Source organism: Labeo rohita, chromosome 13, assembly GCF_022985175.1.
Source record: "Labeo rohita strain BAU-BD-2019 chromosome 13, IGBB_LRoh.1.0, whole genome shotgun sequence".
Taxonomy (NCBI): Eukaryota; Metazoa; Chordata; class Actinopteri; order Cypriniformes; family Cyprinidae; genus Labeo; species Labeo rohita.
Window position 1 is genome coordinate 100,374 of NC_066881.1, and position 18,236 is coordinate 118,609.

The 18,236-nt window shown below is 43.5% G+C and overlaps 1 protein-coding gene and 1 long non-coding RNA gene across 3 annotated transcripts in view; one reads left to right on the forward strand and one right to left on the reverse strand.

Moving 5' to 3' along the window:
* ccdc88ab (coiled-coil domain containing 88Ab) overlaps window positions 1-18,236 on the reverse strand; it is a 45,619-nt gene that overhangs the window by 11,526 nt on the left and 15,857 nt on the right. For both annotated transcript variants that reach the window (XM_051125358.1, XM_051125357.1), the window contains exons 4-24: window positions 15,737-15,806; window positions 14,987-15,045; window positions 14,803-14,886; window positions 14,583-14,723; window positions 13,395-13,564; window positions 10,886-10,967; window positions 10,121-10,279; window positions 8,933-9,079; window positions 8,384-8,531; window positions 8,009-8,178; window positions 7,286-7,423; window positions 3,975-5,045; window positions 3,750-3,877; window positions 3,535-3,673; window positions 3,276-3,452; window positions 3,029-3,190; window positions 2,511-2,788; window positions 2,283-2,426; window positions 2,024-2,210; window positions 1,542-1,687; window positions 1,304-1,396 (exon numbers count right to left, since the gene is read on the reverse strand). In XM_051125358.1, the coding sequence (XP_050981315.1) occupies window positions 1,304-1,396; window positions 1,542-1,687; window positions 2,024-2,210; window positions 2,283-2,426; window positions 2,511-2,788; window positions 3,029-3,190; window positions 3,276-3,452; window positions 3,535-3,673; window positions 3,750-3,877; window positions 3,975-5,045; window positions 7,286-7,423; window positions 8,009-8,178; window positions 8,384-8,531; window positions 8,933-9,079; window positions 10,121-10,279; window positions 10,886-10,967; window positions 13,395-13,564; window positions 14,583-14,723; window positions 14,803-14,886; window positions 14,987-15,045; window positions 15,737-15,806 (3,893 nt within the window). The remainder of the gene's footprint in view (window positions 1-1,303; window positions 1,397-1,541; window positions 1,688-2,023; window positions 2,211-2,282; window positions 2,427-2,510; window positions 2,789-3,028; window positions 3,191-3,275; window positions 3,453-3,534; window positions 3,674-3,749; window positions 3,878-3,974; window positions 5,046-7,285; window positions 7,424-8,008; window positions 8,179-8,383; window positions 8,532-8,932; window positions 9,080-10,120; window positions 10,280-10,885; window positions 10,968-13,394; window positions 13,565-14,582; window positions 14,724-14,802; window positions 14,887-14,986; window positions 15,046-15,736; window positions 15,807-18,236) is intronic.
* Window positions 14,822-15,743, forward strand: LOC127174777 (uncharacterized). Its single transcript, XR_007828905.1, has 3 exons — window positions 14,822-14,908; window positions 15,285-15,399; window positions 15,541-15,743. It is a non-coding gene; the product is annotated as an uncharacterized LOC127174777 (long non-coding RNA).

Below are 18,236 nucleotides of genomic sequence, written 5' to 3' on the forward strand. Positions count from 1 at the left end.
TAGTGTAAAACTAAGTTGATATGACTCCTGTTCTTTATTTATTTTCTCCATTTGAAACATTATACATTCTACATTTATTTTGCTTAGTGTTGCAGCTGATGCGTTTTATAAATAAAATGTTTTTATTGTTGTAAAAGATTAAATTTAACATGAAAGACTGCTAATTTCATGGACTTAATTCACTCAGTTGCTGATTTACTTGATAACAGTAAATAAATATTGGTTCTGCACATTGGTTATCGGGCACATAATTCTGCAAATAATCTGTATCGGTATTGGTAATAAAAAATCAATATCGGTCGATCACTAGTCACAGCTAGAGCTGCCGTCCATGTACTGTCTAGTCCTAGAGCTGCTTGATGTCTAACATTGTTGGAGAGTGGTATTCCCTGATAAAACAAGCTCTTTTCCCATCCCATTTGTTTTATGAAAGAAATCAGCATGTATATCTTGCTTTCATCCTTTTTAGGGGGATCAACCAAAGCTGCTATATGGAGTAAGTCATTGTTTAGTAAGAGCTGAGCTAGTTTCTTCAGCTCCACACTTCCACCTCCAGTTTGCTGCAATGAACGCAGAAGGGACAGCATGGCTTTGGCAACGCTAAACCACAGAGGCAGAATGAGAAAGTACTGAAGGGCTGTTTTTAAAGAACTTCAAGAGTCAAGATTTGCTAATTTAATATACATGGAAGCGGCAGAACTTCCCTAATGCTTACCTAATGGATAATTGGCTTAAGGTGTCATTATAGAGGGTTTCAGTGATGCTCACACAGATTCATGTCCTATAGAGAGATGTCATGAGAACTGACCTAAAGAGAACATGCATAACCCCTGACAAACTACCCAAAATATAAACCAAACTAAATGTTTATAAGTTCCAATAAACAACTGGACAGTTATCTCTTCTTCTTCTTCTTGTCAGTGCTGTTTATAATGTTAAGGCTCTAACTATTTGAGATGTCTGATGTTCTCTATGTATCACTAATATATATGGCATTCTGTGTAGAATTCAGACAATTTGGATGCAATTTGGGCTCTGAAGGGCAGACCGGTTAAATTGTGCAAATGATTGGCTTTGTGCTATCCTGTCCTTGGATTGAATGCAAAATAACACTGTCTGAAATCACTCCCCATAAAGCCATTTACTATATGGGATTAGTGAATGAGCAAACAAGTGGTGGACATTGGACAGAGCTTTAATTATAGTTCAGACATTCTCATTCCAAAGAGCATTTCTCCGGTACATAGTACTGTCATACTTGTGAGATGTACATACAGTGATCTGCGTGAGATGGCGTGCTTACCTTCGTGGAGGTGATGGGTCATAAAATTTATACTGATCCATGATCTTCTCCTCAAGTTTCTCTTTCTGTCTCCTCAGTTCATTGAGTTTATCGCTGTGTGTGAGAGACAGAGAGGAGTATGTGCATCAGCACACAGGAGGTGATATTAGTTACAGGAAAACAGTTTTAGAAGATAAACAAGAATAAGGGTAAAATAACAGGCGTGAATGAGGTGTGTAGAAATGTGGTGATGTCACACATGTATTGTCTCTGCTCGACATGGAACAGGTCTTTGCTCTCCATGGTCTGTTCCAGCAGGGTCCGGTTCTGCAGCATGAGGGTCTGGATCTGATCCAGCAAATGCCGGTTCTCCTCCTCTAGATTTCCCTTCAGCTGACTTAACAACTGCAAGACACATTTCACACGAACACAGTTACCTTCCATGTGTCTTTGTTTGCAAACAACCTTTTAGTTCACGTCTTTAAAACTTGCGAGTTCACATGTTGACAGGGGAACTTCCCGTTGACTTACTACTTCTACTACTGCTAGTGCTAGATACACTTGTACAACTGTTATGTGAATGGTGAAGTGCTTTTGGGTGTGGTATGATAATGTGAGGTTCACCCTACTGACCTACTGAGGGTGACCACTGAAACTGGCTCAAGTCTAAATCTCTGCGGACAACAACAATTCAGGAGCTGAACAGCAACAGACAGTCGTGTGAGATCGTGAGGCGTGTACCTCGCACTGGTTGGTGAGTTTGGTCGAGGTTATGTCCAGCTGCTGGTACTGCTCTTTGAGTTTGGAGAACTCAGCCTCCAGACGCGTCTGCTCCAGACGGGCCGTGTTCAGCTGACTCTTCAGAGTCTTGTGATCTGTCTGCAGAAGCTCATTGTCCTTCAGGAGCTGCTGGTATGTGGAGTTCAGCCTGCACACATGAGAGACGCTCATTAGAGATCAGCATCAGTCAAGAGAGACGTTCCCTCATCGTGACACTCACGTGTGGTGCTCGTCCCTGAGTTTGTGGTACTGCGCGGCCGTGTCCTGATGGCTCTTGCTGTCGGAGATCATCTTCTCTCGCTCTGCTTTGAGTTCTCTCTCAAGCTCTTCCAGCTCAGTCTTCTGCTTCAACAGCTGATTGTACCTGCACACACACACCCTCTATTTAGAAAAAAATGTGATTGCTGAACGGACGAGAGATTTGCTGTGCGGTTTGTGAAGTTCGCACCTGTTCTCCAGGCTGCGGTGCTGCAGCTCCAGGCTCTTATGTCCGCTCTTCAGCTCTCCGTGTTTGCCGATCAGGTCCTCGTACTCTGACGCCTGTCTCTCGTGCAGCGCCGACAGTTTCTCGTGATCGTGCAGCAGCAGATCGTAGACCGTGCGCAGTTCTTCCTTCTCTCGTATGGCAGCATCCCTCTCGCTCTCTGTGCTGGACTGCTGCGTCTGCAGCTGAGCATTCTGGGACATGAGAGCAGCGCTCTGAGAGTTCAACGTCGAGTTCTCCACCTGCGAGCATATCGTAATCACTCTCTCACTTCAACACAAGCCAAAAATCGTTTAGCTCAAAGTGCACTTCTGGTAAATGAGCGCACGGCAGACGTCAGCAGGGTTACAACATCGATTTAGGAGTTGGAGATCGTTTTGTGCAACTCTCAGGGGCCTGAAAAGCTTTTACAACCAAACTCCTGTTACATTTGTGAAGTAAAACATCTATCTGGATAATTGGGTGAGGAGAGCGACTCTGACCTGTAGTTTGGCATTCTGTGTTTGTAGCGTGGTGTTGTTCTCCTGTAGGGACGCGGTCTGTCTCTGCAGCGCTAGTATCTGCGCCTGTAGATTACTGCTCTGAGACTCCAGCTGCTTCAGCTGCGTCCGGAGAGCCTGTTTCTCTGCTTGGAGAGTGGCGTTCTGGACAAACATCAGCAATGTCAACTGTTTTGCCAATGCAAAGACATTCTGATAGCGATGAACAGCAATGGTTCACGGTACTTACGTTTCTCTCCACCTCTATGAGTCGGTCTTTGACCCTCAGAAGCTCTCGCGTGGCCTCCTGACTCTCCTTCTCCCATTTACTGGCGCTCTGCGCGTCCTCCCGTCCTCTGGCGGGCGAGCTCTGAGCCGAACACTCCTCCTCCTGACGCTGACGCAGAGCCTCGTAGTTCTTCTTCACCTGAAGGTGGACAAAATGAGGCTTAATAAACACAATCTACTTGTCTGCTGGCAAGCAAACAAACAAACCCTTGGCGCCCAACCGTTTTGAGTTCCTGTCGTAGCTGCTGGTTGAGGTTGGAGGACTCCTGCAGTCGGGCTTCCAGAGCAGCGATCTTCTCCGCTTTGATCTCCAGAGAGGACTTCAGAGTGGACTCCAGTTTACACTCCAGAAGCTTAAACCTGGAAAACATGAAACACAACATTATATAACTGACATGTTGTTGCAGCCCTAGTTACTACAGTGATCATGAATTACCTGTCATCAGAGCTCTCTTCATCACCCAGAAGACCGTCTTTATTGAGGCCGATCTTCTCAAGCTCATGGGTGAGCTTCTCCAGGTCATTGTTAATCTGCTGGGTCTTTAGTTTTTCATTGACTAGCTCCTGCATCAGAAACATCACAACAAGAGTCACGCAGTTAATCCACAGTCAAGCAATCACCAACTATACATGTTGGCTGTTCTTTAGGTGAGCTGGTTACCTCTCTCAGAGTGACCAGGGTCTTCTTGTCTATGGTTGCTTGTTTGACCAGTTCCTTATTGTCCTTTTCCAGGTCTTTCATGCGACCGCACACGTCTTTGAGAGCGACGACCTCCTTGCCGAGCGTGCGGTTCTCCTTCTCGAGATGAGAGATGCGCAGGTTGTCTTCGTCTAGTTTGGAGTCTTTGATTTCAGCCTGCTGTCGCAGCCGTTTGTTCTCTTTCTCCAGCTGTTTCTTGTCCTTCTCCAGCTGAGCGTTCTCCTGCTCCAGGGCGGCGTTCTCCTGCGCCAGCTGCTCCAGACCTTTGCTGGAGATCTTCAGCTCCTCCAGGCTCTGCTGCAGGTTCTGGTTCTCCACCTCCACGTCCTGCAGTTCTCCCTCCAGCTGCTGAATCTTGCGGCTGCCGTTCTCCAGGGCTTTCTGGAGCCGCTGGTTCTCTGCATCGAGGCTTTGGTAACTAACTTCCAGACGTTCGTTTTTCTTGGACGAAGCCTTCAGCAGATCAAGACTTTTTTTCAGTTGAGATCTCTCGTTCTCCAGCTCTTTGTTCTCCAGCTCCAGCTGGGCGGCCTTTGCTCCAGTGGACCGCAACGACTCCACCATGCGCCTGAGCTCCAGGTTTTCTTCGTCCAGCTGGGTGTTTTCCTTCTCCAGGACCTCCAGCTGATAGGAAACGTTCCTCAGACCATCAGCAGCTTTCTTAAGTTTTCTGCTCTCAGCTTCCAGTTCGGCATTCTCCTTCTCCAACACCTCCACCTTCCCGCAGGTGATGGCGAGAGCAGCGAGTCGCTTCTGCAGACCCTCCTTCTCTCGCTCCAGTCGATGGACCTCCATCTCCAGCTCCTCGGCTCTTTCTCCTTTCTCTTTGTAGTGCTCCAGGTCTTTGCGAAGTTGTTTGCGCTCAAACTCCACCTTGTTGAGCTTGCTGCTGGTCTCTTTGATGGACTCGTGCAGCACGCGGTTTTCTTTCTCGATGTCTTTGACGCGGGCTTCGGCGCTGACCTGAGAGCGCTGCCTGAGTGAGGTGATGGTCTGGTTCAGGTGTTCGTTCTCCTGCTCCAGACCCTTGACCTGCGTCACGAGCAGACGGAGATCGTTGAACAATGTGTACTGTAATGTGTATCTGGAATTTTCTTAAAAAAAAAAACCTTTAACTTCTAGATCATTGAAATGATTTTCAGGAAGATCCGATCAGATCGTGTTCATCTTCTAGTTGCAGAGTTCAAGTCGATTAGTTAAACTCTTCTCAAACAACTTGTGAACGAATTTGATGAAGACTGTCGAAATGGATGTGAGGCTATATCTTCGCATTTGCTTTCACAACCTGTTGTGTGTTATGACAACTATGACCTGAAGGTACCTGGACACTTTCTGTACAGTGCCACACAATATTAAGGTGTCATGAAACCCTAAAACACATTTTTTGAGATGTTAACATATGTGCACAAGTTGCACATCAGTGAAAACAATAATAGCACTCGCTATGTCTATTATTAAGGGAAAAGTGTTTTTTTGGAGCAATTTTTATCTTCTGGTTCAAAGAGCAAAGTTGAACCAATGTCATGAAAAGTGAGAGTGGCGATTGATAGCCATGCTGGAGTACACATCTACACCATCAGTTTTCTGAGTTTTCTCAGTATTATTCATGAGAATGAACTCTAATGATCCAATCACAGCGCTGTACTATAACAATGCATAAAACGCATGAGAGAGCGCCACAATGAGTTTAACAACACTCGTTGCGTGGGTCATAGTTAATATGCGGAACGGTGCAAGTGTGTTTTAAGTTTTTGTGAACATGCCTCATATTCTCTCGTGCTTCAGACATGAACCAGCACCGTGTATGCACACATATCATGTCTTCAGATGAAATAAGCGCAAACTAGGGCACTGATACAGCAACACGTCTGATCATAAACACGATGACGTGACGGATAACTGAGACACACAGCAAACAATGATATAGACCAACAATTCAAAGAAGAGTAAACAAAGAGCAACTACGCCTTTATTATTTCTGTTTTAAACTGATGTGTGTCATTTGTACTCAGACTGTAGTGCTGGTAAAAATGAAAATATTAGAACTTTTAAATGTTCTTCTTTATTTTTCATAAATACCAATATTTCTGCTTAATCATTTCAAATAATAATTTATCAAAACATACTGAATTTATTCATGACACTTGTTAGTGTCTAATGATGAGATTTTATGAGTTAAATATCATTATGTTTTTAAAATATATATAAGAAAGAAAAAACAACCAACGGAGATATGGGCCACCTTAAAGGAGAAGTCCACTTCCAGAACAACAATTTACAGATAATGTAAATTCCCCTTGTCATCCACGATGTTCATGTCTTTCTTTCTTCAGTCGTAAAGAAATTATGTTTTCTGAGGAAAACATTTCAGCATTTTTCTCCATATAATGGACTGATATGGTAAGTTTGAACTTCCAAAATGCAGTTTAAATGCAGCTTCAAACGATCACAAATGTGGTGTAAACGATCTTGCTTCAGTGTTGCTGTAAAGCGGTTAAGCACTAATTTCTACCAGTGTGCTACATGACATCTTGTCATGGCAGTGTGCTTCTAAATGGGTGAGCCTAAGACCAGGTACAGGCAGCGTCGGTCCTGGAGTGCCAATGTCCTGCTGAGTTCAGCTCCAAACTTGGAAAAACCTCAGCTGCCTGTAGCCCTAGTAATTCTGAAGACCCTGATTGGCCTGTTTAGGTGTGTTTGATTAGGGTCGGAGCTAAACTCTGCAGGACGGCGGCACTCCAGGACTCCTATCCCTACAGGTCATTAGTTAAATAAACCAAAGGGTAACCCAGTCCAGGTGTGCACAGCTTAACTGACCAGATTAAGACGCTTCAGGCTCTCGTGGCCCAGCACAGCAGATATTTAAGCTATGCGACAGGTACACATAGCAAGTCAGTCGACCAGTGTTACGCCTAAGCCTAACCTGCAGTTAACCCAGCTCTTCAGGACAGGTGTTAGACCAGTGGTAGATCAGCATTTTTGGGGGCTTGTGTTTTCTGTTTGTGCAGGCATTTATGCATAAGGCCAACACTTGTCACGACTGAACTTTAATTACAGCTAGTAAAAACTGACTTGTCAAATGATTATGACCCGCTCCCACTTGTCCGTTATGGCATCAGAAGCATGATTGTTTTTTACTGTATGAAAATAAATAATTTTGTGTAGAGGACATGGAAAGCTCGGGGCAGAATAAAATGAATTATGCCAAACCTCCATGATTGAGCAGAGTAAGATGAATGAAATCCAGTGTTGTGTGTGTGAATGCGGTGTACCTGTCTGTCGGAGTTCTGCTGGAGCGTCTCCAGTGTTTTCTCCAGTTGTGCTTTCTCTTTCAGCAGGTCTGTGCTCAGACTCTCAGCGCTGCGCAGACTCTCTCTGTCTGCTGTCAGCTCCACCCGCAGCTGCTCCAGCTGTGCAAACACACAGCGCACGAGTTCACTCAATGAAGCGCAGTCATCACATTCACACAGGACGAGCTGACAGACGGACGCGCCAGCGCTCATCTGACATATGGTCACACGCACTCATAATGAGCAATCAAACTTGTGTGAGCCGCTAATGCTTTGGAAGCAGCTTAACTGAACTCAAATCAGATTTAATCTCGGATTACTCACTGATGAATATGATCCCGCTCTGAGAGCCCGGTTTCCGTTAAGACCACGCAACATTTTAACCCGTGCCGTTCAAACTCTTCTCCTTTCATTTCTTCAAAAGTTATTCACACCTTAGTTTCACCTTTAAGCCACATCAGAATGAACTAGTACTACTGTTCCTGGTCTTTTTGTGAATGATTCACCAGTGCGCATTATTCTAAAGAACAAACATGTTTGTCTTCGTAATCCTTCATCACAATGTAATCATTCCTATTTTAATTATTTTAATACAGAGACACTTTTCATCATTCAGTTGACTCATCATTCATGAACTCAGGTCTCAAGAATAAACATTATGCTTTCAAACATAACTCGTGTTGAGAAGCATATGGAGACTCTGACCTGCTGGCTGAGTTTCTGGTTGTCTTTCTCCAGACGGAGGCGCGTGCCGCTCTCGCTGGACGCCTTCAGCTCCTCCACGCTCTTCAGCAGCATCTGATTCTCCTTCTCCAGCTTCAGCAGCTGACTGGACGTCAGGTCGTTCACCTCGTGACCCAGAGACTTCTGCGGCACTGCGTTCACCAACACACAACAAGTCTCAGAGTCACGCTTACGGTCCACGGACACAGTAAGCCTTCGGTCGAAGTCGTACTCGTTTAGAAAACACCCTGAATTTGGGTCAGTTAACCGTCTTGGCAAAGCATCATAATCTGGGATTTATCACTAAATATGCCCCACATCCACCCATCTGCGGGCTGAGCGTGGGCTTTAGCGTACCTTCAGTGAGCTCAGGTGTGGTTTTGGAGAGCTGCTCCAGTTCCCAGCCCAGATGCACAGACTCGTCCATGCTCTGTTTCTGGGCCATCTCTAGCGTCAGGTTCTCCTCCAGCAGCTCCTCCATGCGCTTCCTGTCCACGTCTCGCTCCTGAAACACAGCAACATCTGTCAGCATCCCTAATCTGCCTGTCACACAGTTTATAACACATGCACAACATCACTCAAACCAAACTAATATTTATTTTACACAATACTAAAGATCATTTGAAATAATTAAAAATTAATTTAGAAAAAAAAGCTTGAACTTATTGTAAAATAAATCACAAGAAAAAGACATGGATGAAAATGTCATCTAGTAAGCACTGAGAATTGTGCTTGTTTTTTTGGTGTGTTGTTTATGGAATTAAATCTTTATTCAGTATACAGAGCCTTCTTTAAATCACAGAAGTGCATATGTGCAGAATGCCAGTAGCATATGAAGAGAGAGGAGACTAATGACATACAATATAGTGTTAACGGATTAAACATCTGATCGCTGTGTTCTCTCACCATCTCCATGTCATGTATTTTGTTTTTTAGCTGCAGATTTTCCTTCTCCAGCTCATGATGTTTATCAGATCGAGCTCTGAATGACTCCAGCTGATCCTCCAGCATGCTCTTGGTCTCCAGCAGAACCTGATTGTCCTCCTTTAACTCCTACATGAACACATATTCAATAACAGCCATCAAAACCCCAGAATTCCCTTTTGAATACACAATCAATATAAATAAAAAATTGTCAAGGCATTTCCAGCATTCCCACGTAAACATTCACAATAACTACCATGGATTTTCTTGCATTCACTCATTAAAAACACACAATCAATAGCCACCACGCCATTCCCAACATCCCCTTGTAAACACACAATAAATAAATACCATGGCATTCCCAGCATTCCCTCGTGAACATGCACAATCAATAACTGCCATTGTATTCGTGAAAACACACAATCAACAAATGCCATGGCATTCCCAGCATTCCCTTTGTGAAAACACACAATCAATAACTGCCGTGGCATTCCCACCATCCCTCGTGAACACGCGCAATAACTGCCATGGCATACCCTGCATTCACTCATAAAAACACACAATCAATAACCACCACAGCATTCCCAACATCCCCTCGTAAACACGCAATCAATAAATATTATGGCATTCCCAGCATTCCCTCATGAAAACACACAAGCAATCTGCCACTGCATTCCCAGCATTCCCTCGTGAACATGCACAATCAATAACTGCCATTGTATTCGTGAAAACACACAATCAACAAATGCCATGGCATTCCCAGCATTCCCTTTGTGAAAACACACAATCAATAACTGCCGTGGCATTCCCACCATCCCTCGTGAACACGCGCAATAACCGCCACAACATTCTCAGCATTCACCCATGACAACACACAATCAATAACAGCATTCCCCCATGAACACGCACAATAACTGCCATGGCATTCCCAGCATTTATTTGTGAAGACTGACAATCAATAAATAGCATGACATTCCCAGTATTCCTTGTGAAAACACAACCAACAAATGGCATAGAATTCCCAGCATTCCCTTTGTGAAAACACACAATCAACAAATGCCATGGCATTGCCAGCATTCACTAGTAAACACATTTAATCAATAACCGCAACACTAGTCCCAGCATTCCCTCGTGAACACACAGATTCATGTGAATGTACTAGTCACGCACCTCCACTCTGGTCCTGTAGAACTCAATGTCATGGAGTTTCTCTTTGTAGCGCGTCACTTCACTCTCCAGTTTGTCCACTCTCACGGCCTTCTCTCTGAGCGCGTCCAGCTCGTCACGGTACGCCCGCAGCGAACGCGCGTCACACAGCAACTGCAGGTTCTGACAAACGCACACAACAGCCAATATGACTTTTATACTTCTTGAAATGTGTCTTATTACAAAGAAGTTTAAACTTTATACACACAAACCAGTTTTTGAAATGGATAAAAACGAAAATTCTTCATTATTTATACTATTTATCTGCTCCATATTACCTAACATTAATGGTAAACTATATCCAAAACTTCTGCAGATACAGATATTCACACAGGCTCTGGGAACAGGTTTGGGAAGCAGTGCTGTACACCTCCACTGCATGGAGAAAGCAGCATAAAGCCTCTTCAAAATATCTCTTCTTATATTACACAACATGAGGGCAAATGATGACAGAATTGTCCTTTTAGAGTGAACTCTTTAAGAGCTGGACTGCTGTGTGAGGGTTAATTCATTGCTATTTGACTATGGATCAGTGATACAGCAGCATCTATAAACACACGTGTGATGATCGCCTGAGCTATTACTGGCTGTGTAAAGCTGTGGCGTGTAAGTAGTTAAAGGAATTACTGTAATCATTACACATTAGCACTCGCAATAAAGGATTTAGTTAAGCACTGTCGCACAGGAGTGTGTTTTTCAGTCAGTGTTGATGATATAAACACGTCTCACGTCCTGCTGCAGTCTCTTGACTTCTGTCTCCATGTGCTCCAGCTCCTGTCTGCAGTCCATCAGCTGTTCAGTCTTCTCCTCTCTAAAACACAGAGCCATCAAAGCAGCGTCAGTCTGCAGAAGCGGGTGATGTGGAGCTGTAGGCTCAGGTTAATGATCTGGCCGCTGTGAGTGCGAGGTTAATTCATCAGGCATCGCCTGAGCTTCAGTAACATGACGCTGACGTCACTCCAGCAGCTGAAGCTGTGATAATCCTGATACTGTAAGACACTTTGGACGGGAAAGCATCTACTAATGAACTTCTACTAATGAGCTGTGACTACGTATGATAAACTGTGCAGCAAAAAAAATGAACCTCTATCGTGATCATTGGGGAACAGGAAGTGGAACTGTGCGATTCTTTTATGGCACACTGATTAAAATAGCCTGTCCTCCTTTACCCTGCAGCGAAAGACGCGAGGACAGAAGCCAGGTAAAGAGCCGTGGCCTCATTCTAGATCTGCAGAATCATCCTGAACGCGACTGCATATGGGACAGTGTGGAGGGTCCTCTAAGCGGTTCTCAAACTTATACCAAGTACCACCTCAGAAAATATGTGTCTCTCCAAGTACCACCATAATGACCAACATTAAAATACAGTAGTGTAGCAGGCCTAACGATTCAGATACAGCTCTGCACAGCTCAAAAATGAGGCAGTTTTGTCCCTAATAAGAATAATTTTTGTTGTCAGCCACTTTAACATTGTAAATACACAGTTTGAACATTGCAGCGTTAATTTTGACAGGCATTTTTGATTTAGTCTCAGTCTTTATCTTGAGACTAAAATGCTTAATAGTCTTAGTCACTTTTAGTCGATGAAAAGTCATTGCATTTTTGTCAACTTTTAGTCATTTTAGTCAAACTGCAGTTACCAACATTTATTCTGGTAGCTATTTTAGTCTTTAAACAAAAATAATCATTAATTCTAGTCCTCATATAACATTCTCGTCCCATCTCGACTTGTTAAGGAAGAGGCGGAATAAGTTTCGTCATACTTTTATCATCAGATATTAGTTTTAGCTTGTCAACGTCTCTTCTTCGTCACAGAAAAATGTTCATTAACAAATATTTTTCGTTGTCGTCTTCATTGACAAAATGAACACCGGAACATTGACACTGCACTTTGCTTACAAACAGGTAAAAAAAAAACTGTTAACTTTACAGTTAAATAAAAACTGTACTGTACTTAAATGTAAAAAATAATAATAATAATTAAATTAAAATGTATTCCCCTCGTTCCACAGGCTAAAATGCAAGTCTGAGCCGTTTCAACTGAAAGAAACTTGCACTGATTGATGCTGAAATGCTGTTGGTCAGTGGCCTTGTTTTGTCTCAAGATGCACACCAGTGATGTCTTTTATAAGGCACGTTTATAAAAGGTACTTTAACGTCCTAATTGAACTTTGGTCTAATCCTGGCTTAATCTAAGCCTTGTCTGTGAAACCAGCCCATTGTGTTTTAACATTAATTTAGATTTAATTTAGTGATTCCTCTACATACCACTAGAGGAAGCCTAATGAGCCCAAACACTTTAAATGTTTTAATGCTTGTAAAAACTCTCTCTCATCCTCTTACAAATTACTTGTTGGAGACACAAATTAACATTAATCTATACATTTTTAACATCACTTTTCACTAAAGAACCACTGTCTTTGCTCCAGTGGTTTTGACTTTTTTTATCTAGTGTATCTAGTGAAAGTCACATTATACATTCAATTCAACGGTGGTCAGAACCTAAACATCATTCCTAAACAGATTTCAATGAGCACACACAGTGTTTTTATATCTGCAGTCTCCCTGTACAAATGTCCTGAGCATGTAAACGGTTGTTTATTTAATAATTAAGTCAGTCAAACATGTCAGTATTTTTTGAGCTCTGTTCACCCTGACTGCAGCAGTGATCATGGATCAAGATCAGGACGCTGCGACACACGTCAACATGCTCATTCTGATTTGAGCTCTTTATTGCCTCCGCCAGCAACTGGATTCCCTTCGTACAGTCATTCACTGCGGTTGTGTGATTATATTGCTTCATCATTACAGTATCTCGATGTAAATGATTCAACAGGGCTTTTGTTAAAGAGTTACCAGCACGTCAAAGCAGCAGTAAAGATAACATCTGTAACGTCATTCACGGTCATAAGGTTTCTCATGCTCTCCAGGAGTCTGACAGTTGGTCTGAGAGAACATCAGCAAACAAAAACACACACTTCACAATGTATATAACACTGTCAGCCGCATAGGAAGAGCTTTAGCAGCGCAGACGAACGACTGAACTCAGTCACACCGCATTAGAAGAGCTGCTCTAATGGATTCCAGTAATAGGGCAGTGATGCACCTGAGAGCAACTTCCCCTGGTCTACAGCACTTCCCCTAACGGCTGCCGCCTCACTATTGTCTCTGGACAGAGGGGAAGCTGAATAATTGATGGCACAGTAAAAGCAGGATCAGACCGCTGACAGATACTCACAGCTCCTGCCGCAGGCGTCTGATCTTGGCTTTGGCGTCGGCCAGCTCCACGGACAGATGCTGCACGCTCTCCGTGCGTCTCATGCTGGGAGACTCGCTGGGCGACGGGGCGGCGTGGAGCGCGGAAGGGACGTGCCCGCAGTCCCGCTCCAGAGTCAGAGACACGATCATCTGACAACACACACAGAGCATCGTGGGTATTAATGCAGCATATATCAGAGTGTGAGCGTCTCTCATCTCTTCACTCTTCACCACACAATAAATGGGATCAAGAACTCGTTTTATATCATACTGTAATACTGACACAATCATGATTCAATTCAATCTTCAATTTGATTCAATATCAGTTGATCTGGTCATATATCAGATGAATCTCAACTAAACTGACATCACGCCACATTAAAGAGCGTCAAAACCACATTATTGTTTGAACTTTGTCATAAAATACAGAATTTGAAAGACGAGACTTTATTTCATATCAGATTATTGTGATTATTGGATTGTACGAGCCCTACAAATAATGTTTGGTGAAGTTTTCTTCAAGCATCAAAACAGCACTAATAGACTGATTCTTGGGATTCAAGAATCAACACTGGTTCATCAGAATCGGTTAAAACTGAATAGTGGATATTTGTGCCCCGGGACCACAAAACCAGTCATACGGGTCAGTTTTTTGAAACTGAGATTTATATACCATCTGAACGCTGAACAAATAAGATTTCCATTGATGCATGGTAGAATATTTGGCTGGAACAGAACTATTTGAAAATCTGAGGGTGCAAAAAATGCTAAATATTGAGAAAATCACCTTTAAAGTTGTCCAAACGAAGTTCTTAGCAATGCATATTACTAAACAAAAATTAAGCTTCGATATATTTATGGTAGGAAATGTACAAAATATCTTCATGGGACATGATCTTTACTTAATATCCGAATGATTTTTGGCATAAAAGAAAAATTCAAAAAATAATTTTGACCCATACAATGTATTGTTGGCTATTGCTACAAATATAGCTGTGCGACTTAAGACTGAATTTGTGCTCAAGGGTCACATATTGTCAATCCAGCTTATTAAAATAGCACTTATGTAGATGAACCAGCGGTCAGTGAGTGAGTCACATGGTCATTCATTAACCACAGCAGTGTGTGTGTGTGTGTGTGTGTGTGTGTGTGTGTGTGTGTGTGTTACCTCAGCGTGTTGGTCCCTCTCGTCTACAAGGCGCTTGAGGTTGAAGGTCAACTGTCTGAAGATGGCGTCTTTATCGTGCGGGACGGACTCGCTCTCCTCCACACACTGAAGATCAAACACGTTCTCCTGGTTATGGGTCACCTACACACACACACACACATACAGAGGGTCAGAGGCCAGGGGTCAATGAGCTGCGCTCATGACGTCATGTGACACACACCTCCTGAATGTGAGCGGCGATGGCCGCCTGTGTGTCGAGGTCCAGCGTCTGGATCCGGTCGATGTATTCCTCCTTCCTGTTGCACTGAGACACGCAGAGAGAAAGAGTGTGTGATGAGCAGTCAGTCTTGAACACTGATCATGTGACCTGTGTGTGTGTGTGTGTGTGAGAGAGAGTGTGTCACCTGTACAGCACAGCCCAGCAGCAGCAGCAGGATCTTCCTCATCTCCTCCAGTCCTTGCTCTGAAAACACACACACACACACACACACACACACACACACACACACACATCCAGATCAACACAAGCATGATTACACAGTCATGGACGAGCTCTTCAACCCTCAGACACTGACATATGAGATAACATTACAGCTAAAGTGATGCATGAGCTGAACAAGGACGTTTGTACAATAAAACACTACAGTGTATCTGTGACGTACGGCTGATGTTCACTGTGTGTGTATTGTGTGTTCCTGACAGGAAACGCAGACTAAAATGGACAATGAACACTTCCTGTGCACGACATCCTGTGACGGTCCTTGGGACTCATGCAGATTCATACGGTGACATCATCACACGGACGACGGTTCTCACGGTACAGTAAAACACTCTCGATTTCACGTTTAACCTTCACTGCACTTTCATGAGATATTTGTCATCAAACACCGAATTCTACTTTAATTTAGTTATCATTTCATGAACTGACAGTCTGTCTTTTAATCTTCAACATGTTTAGGGTTAAACATTCACTGTGAATGTTACAAATCTAAGCAGTGACGCTGATAGACTTTGTCTGGTAATGTAGCGGAGCGAAAGAGTGATGGAGAGCGTCAGTGTTCCTACAATCTGAGACTGAAAATGGGACATCAGCTGTTCTGAATGCACTGTGACTGAGCGACATGAGACTGCAGTGAGGATGAGGTGAGACGTACCGCTGAGAGGAGTCCTGCCCAGCACCAGCACATCAGGAAGTGACATCACCACCAGCTGCTGCAGCGCCTCCTGAAACACAGCAGAGGGTCAGAGTCACACACACACGTCTGGTTTATTATCCTTGTGGGGACTCTCCATAGGTGCAATGGTTTGTATACTGTCCACACTGTATTTTCTATCCCCTTCCCCTAACCCTACCCCTAAACCTAACCCTTACAGAAAACTTTCTGCAGTTTTACTTTCTCAAAAAATCTCATTCTGTAGGATTTATAAGCTTTTGTACCCATGGGGACCTCAATTTAGGTCCCCACGGTGACACTAGTCTCCATGAGTCTGTGTGTGTTCAGGTTTAGGTCCCCACAAGGATATAAAAACAAGTCCACACACACACACGTGTTTGTTTGTCAGTAGAGGAGAGCGGGTGTGTGGTCAGGTACATGATGTCCACGGGACCTTCGCAGCTGAGGAACCAAACCAACACACACACTTCCCTCCTGGACCTGAGAGGAACCAGTGCACACGCTGCAAGACAAACGTGTTTCACATGTGCAAACTCCCGATGAGCTCATCATCACATCCTGTGAGATCAGACTGAGATCAGCATCACACCGTGATTCACTCACACACTCAACACACGTCAGATATCAGGAACGATCAGAAAACCATGTGTGACCCTAGCAATAGCCAACAATACATTATATTGTATAGCCCGGTTCTGTCTACACTGCACTGGCTCCCTATTAAACATCGTATAGATTTTAAAATCTTGCTAATTACTTATAAAGCCCTGAATGGTTTAGCTCCTCAGTACCTGAGTGAGCTCTTATCACATTATAGTCCCTCACGTCCGCTGCGTTCTCAAAACTCTGGCAATTTGATAATACCGAGAATATCAAAATCAACCGCGGGCGGCAGATCTTTTTCTTATTTAGCGCCCAAACTCTGGAACAATCTACCCTACAATGTTCGGGACGCAGACACACTCTGTCAGTTTAAATCTAGATTAAAGACCCATCTCTTTAACCTTGCTTACACATAACAAATCAACATATTCTTATAATTCAAATCCATTAAAGGATTGTTAGGCTGCACTAATTAGGTCAACCGGAACCGGGAACACTTCCCATAACACCCGATGTACTCGGTGCATCGTCAGAAGAATGGCATCTACGCTCATATTAGTCTGTTTCTCTCTTATTCCGAGGTCACATTAACCACCAGATCCAGTCCGTATCCAGATCAGATGTTCACTGCAGTCCCCCGGATCCAGTCCGAACCCAGCCCAGACGGTGGATCAGCACCTAGAGACGACCTCTACAGCCCTGAATGTCAGCGGAGTCCACATCAACTAGATGAGCACCAGAGACGGATCCACATTAAAGACCACATCACCTAGACGGCTGTCGGCACAAGACCACGGGAACTTTGGCCAGAGGAGAACTGGCCCCCCCGACTGAGCCTGGTTTCTCCCAAGGTTTTTTTCTCCATTTGTCACCGATGGAGTTTTGGTTCCTTGCCGCTGTCGCCTCTGTCTTGCTTAGTTGGGGACACTTTCTCTTAACACAATATTGCATTTTATTTTATTGTTTTTGATTAACTACCTTTACCTATAATGTGAGTGTTTACTGTTGCCTTTGGCATTGTTGATGTACTGTTTCCTATTTAGTACTGTACAGCCGCCTTGTCACAATTCTGTATTGTTAAAGGCGGTATATAAATAAAGGTGACTTGACTTGACTTGACTATATGGGTCAAAATGGGTCGATTTTTCTTTTATGCCAAAAATCATTAGGATATTAAGTAAAGATATTTTGTAAATTTCCTACCGTAAATGTATCAAAACGTAATTTCTGATTAGTAATATGCATTGCTAAGAACTTCATTTGGACAACTTTAAAGGTGATTTTCTTAATATTTAGATTTTTTGCATCTCAGATTCCAGATTTTCAAAAAAAAATTTGTATCTCAGCCAAATATTGTCCTATCCTGACAAACCATACATCAACGGAAAGCTTATTTATTCCGCTTTCAGATGATCTCTGAGCTCTAATTTGACCTTTATGACTGGTTTTGTGTTCCAGATAGCATTTCAACAATCAGCACTGCAGAACACAGTCATCAGTTTTGAGGTGAACTGCAGAGCAGCTCTACTGGAGACGTACTGTCACTATACAGATCAGTCCAGTTCAGGTTTTGTTCCCGTCTTTTAACCCCACATTAAACAGAAATGATGAAACCAGGCTCAATCAGGGCTCCAGTTCTCTTCTGGTCTGAATGAATGCACATGCTGTGATAGTGACTCCTGGCCGCATCACAGGACTGACAGTAGTTAAGATTCAGCACCAGCAGCTTGAGCAGGAGTTTGAGTCTCGGGAGGATAAAGGCTGTTTGCGAACATCGCAAGTCCTGTAGTGACCGTCCCGTCAGCGCTGCTGCTGGATTAACTAATAATAGTCTGATCGGTACTTAAGAACGGCCCTAATCGGTGTGAGAGCTCAC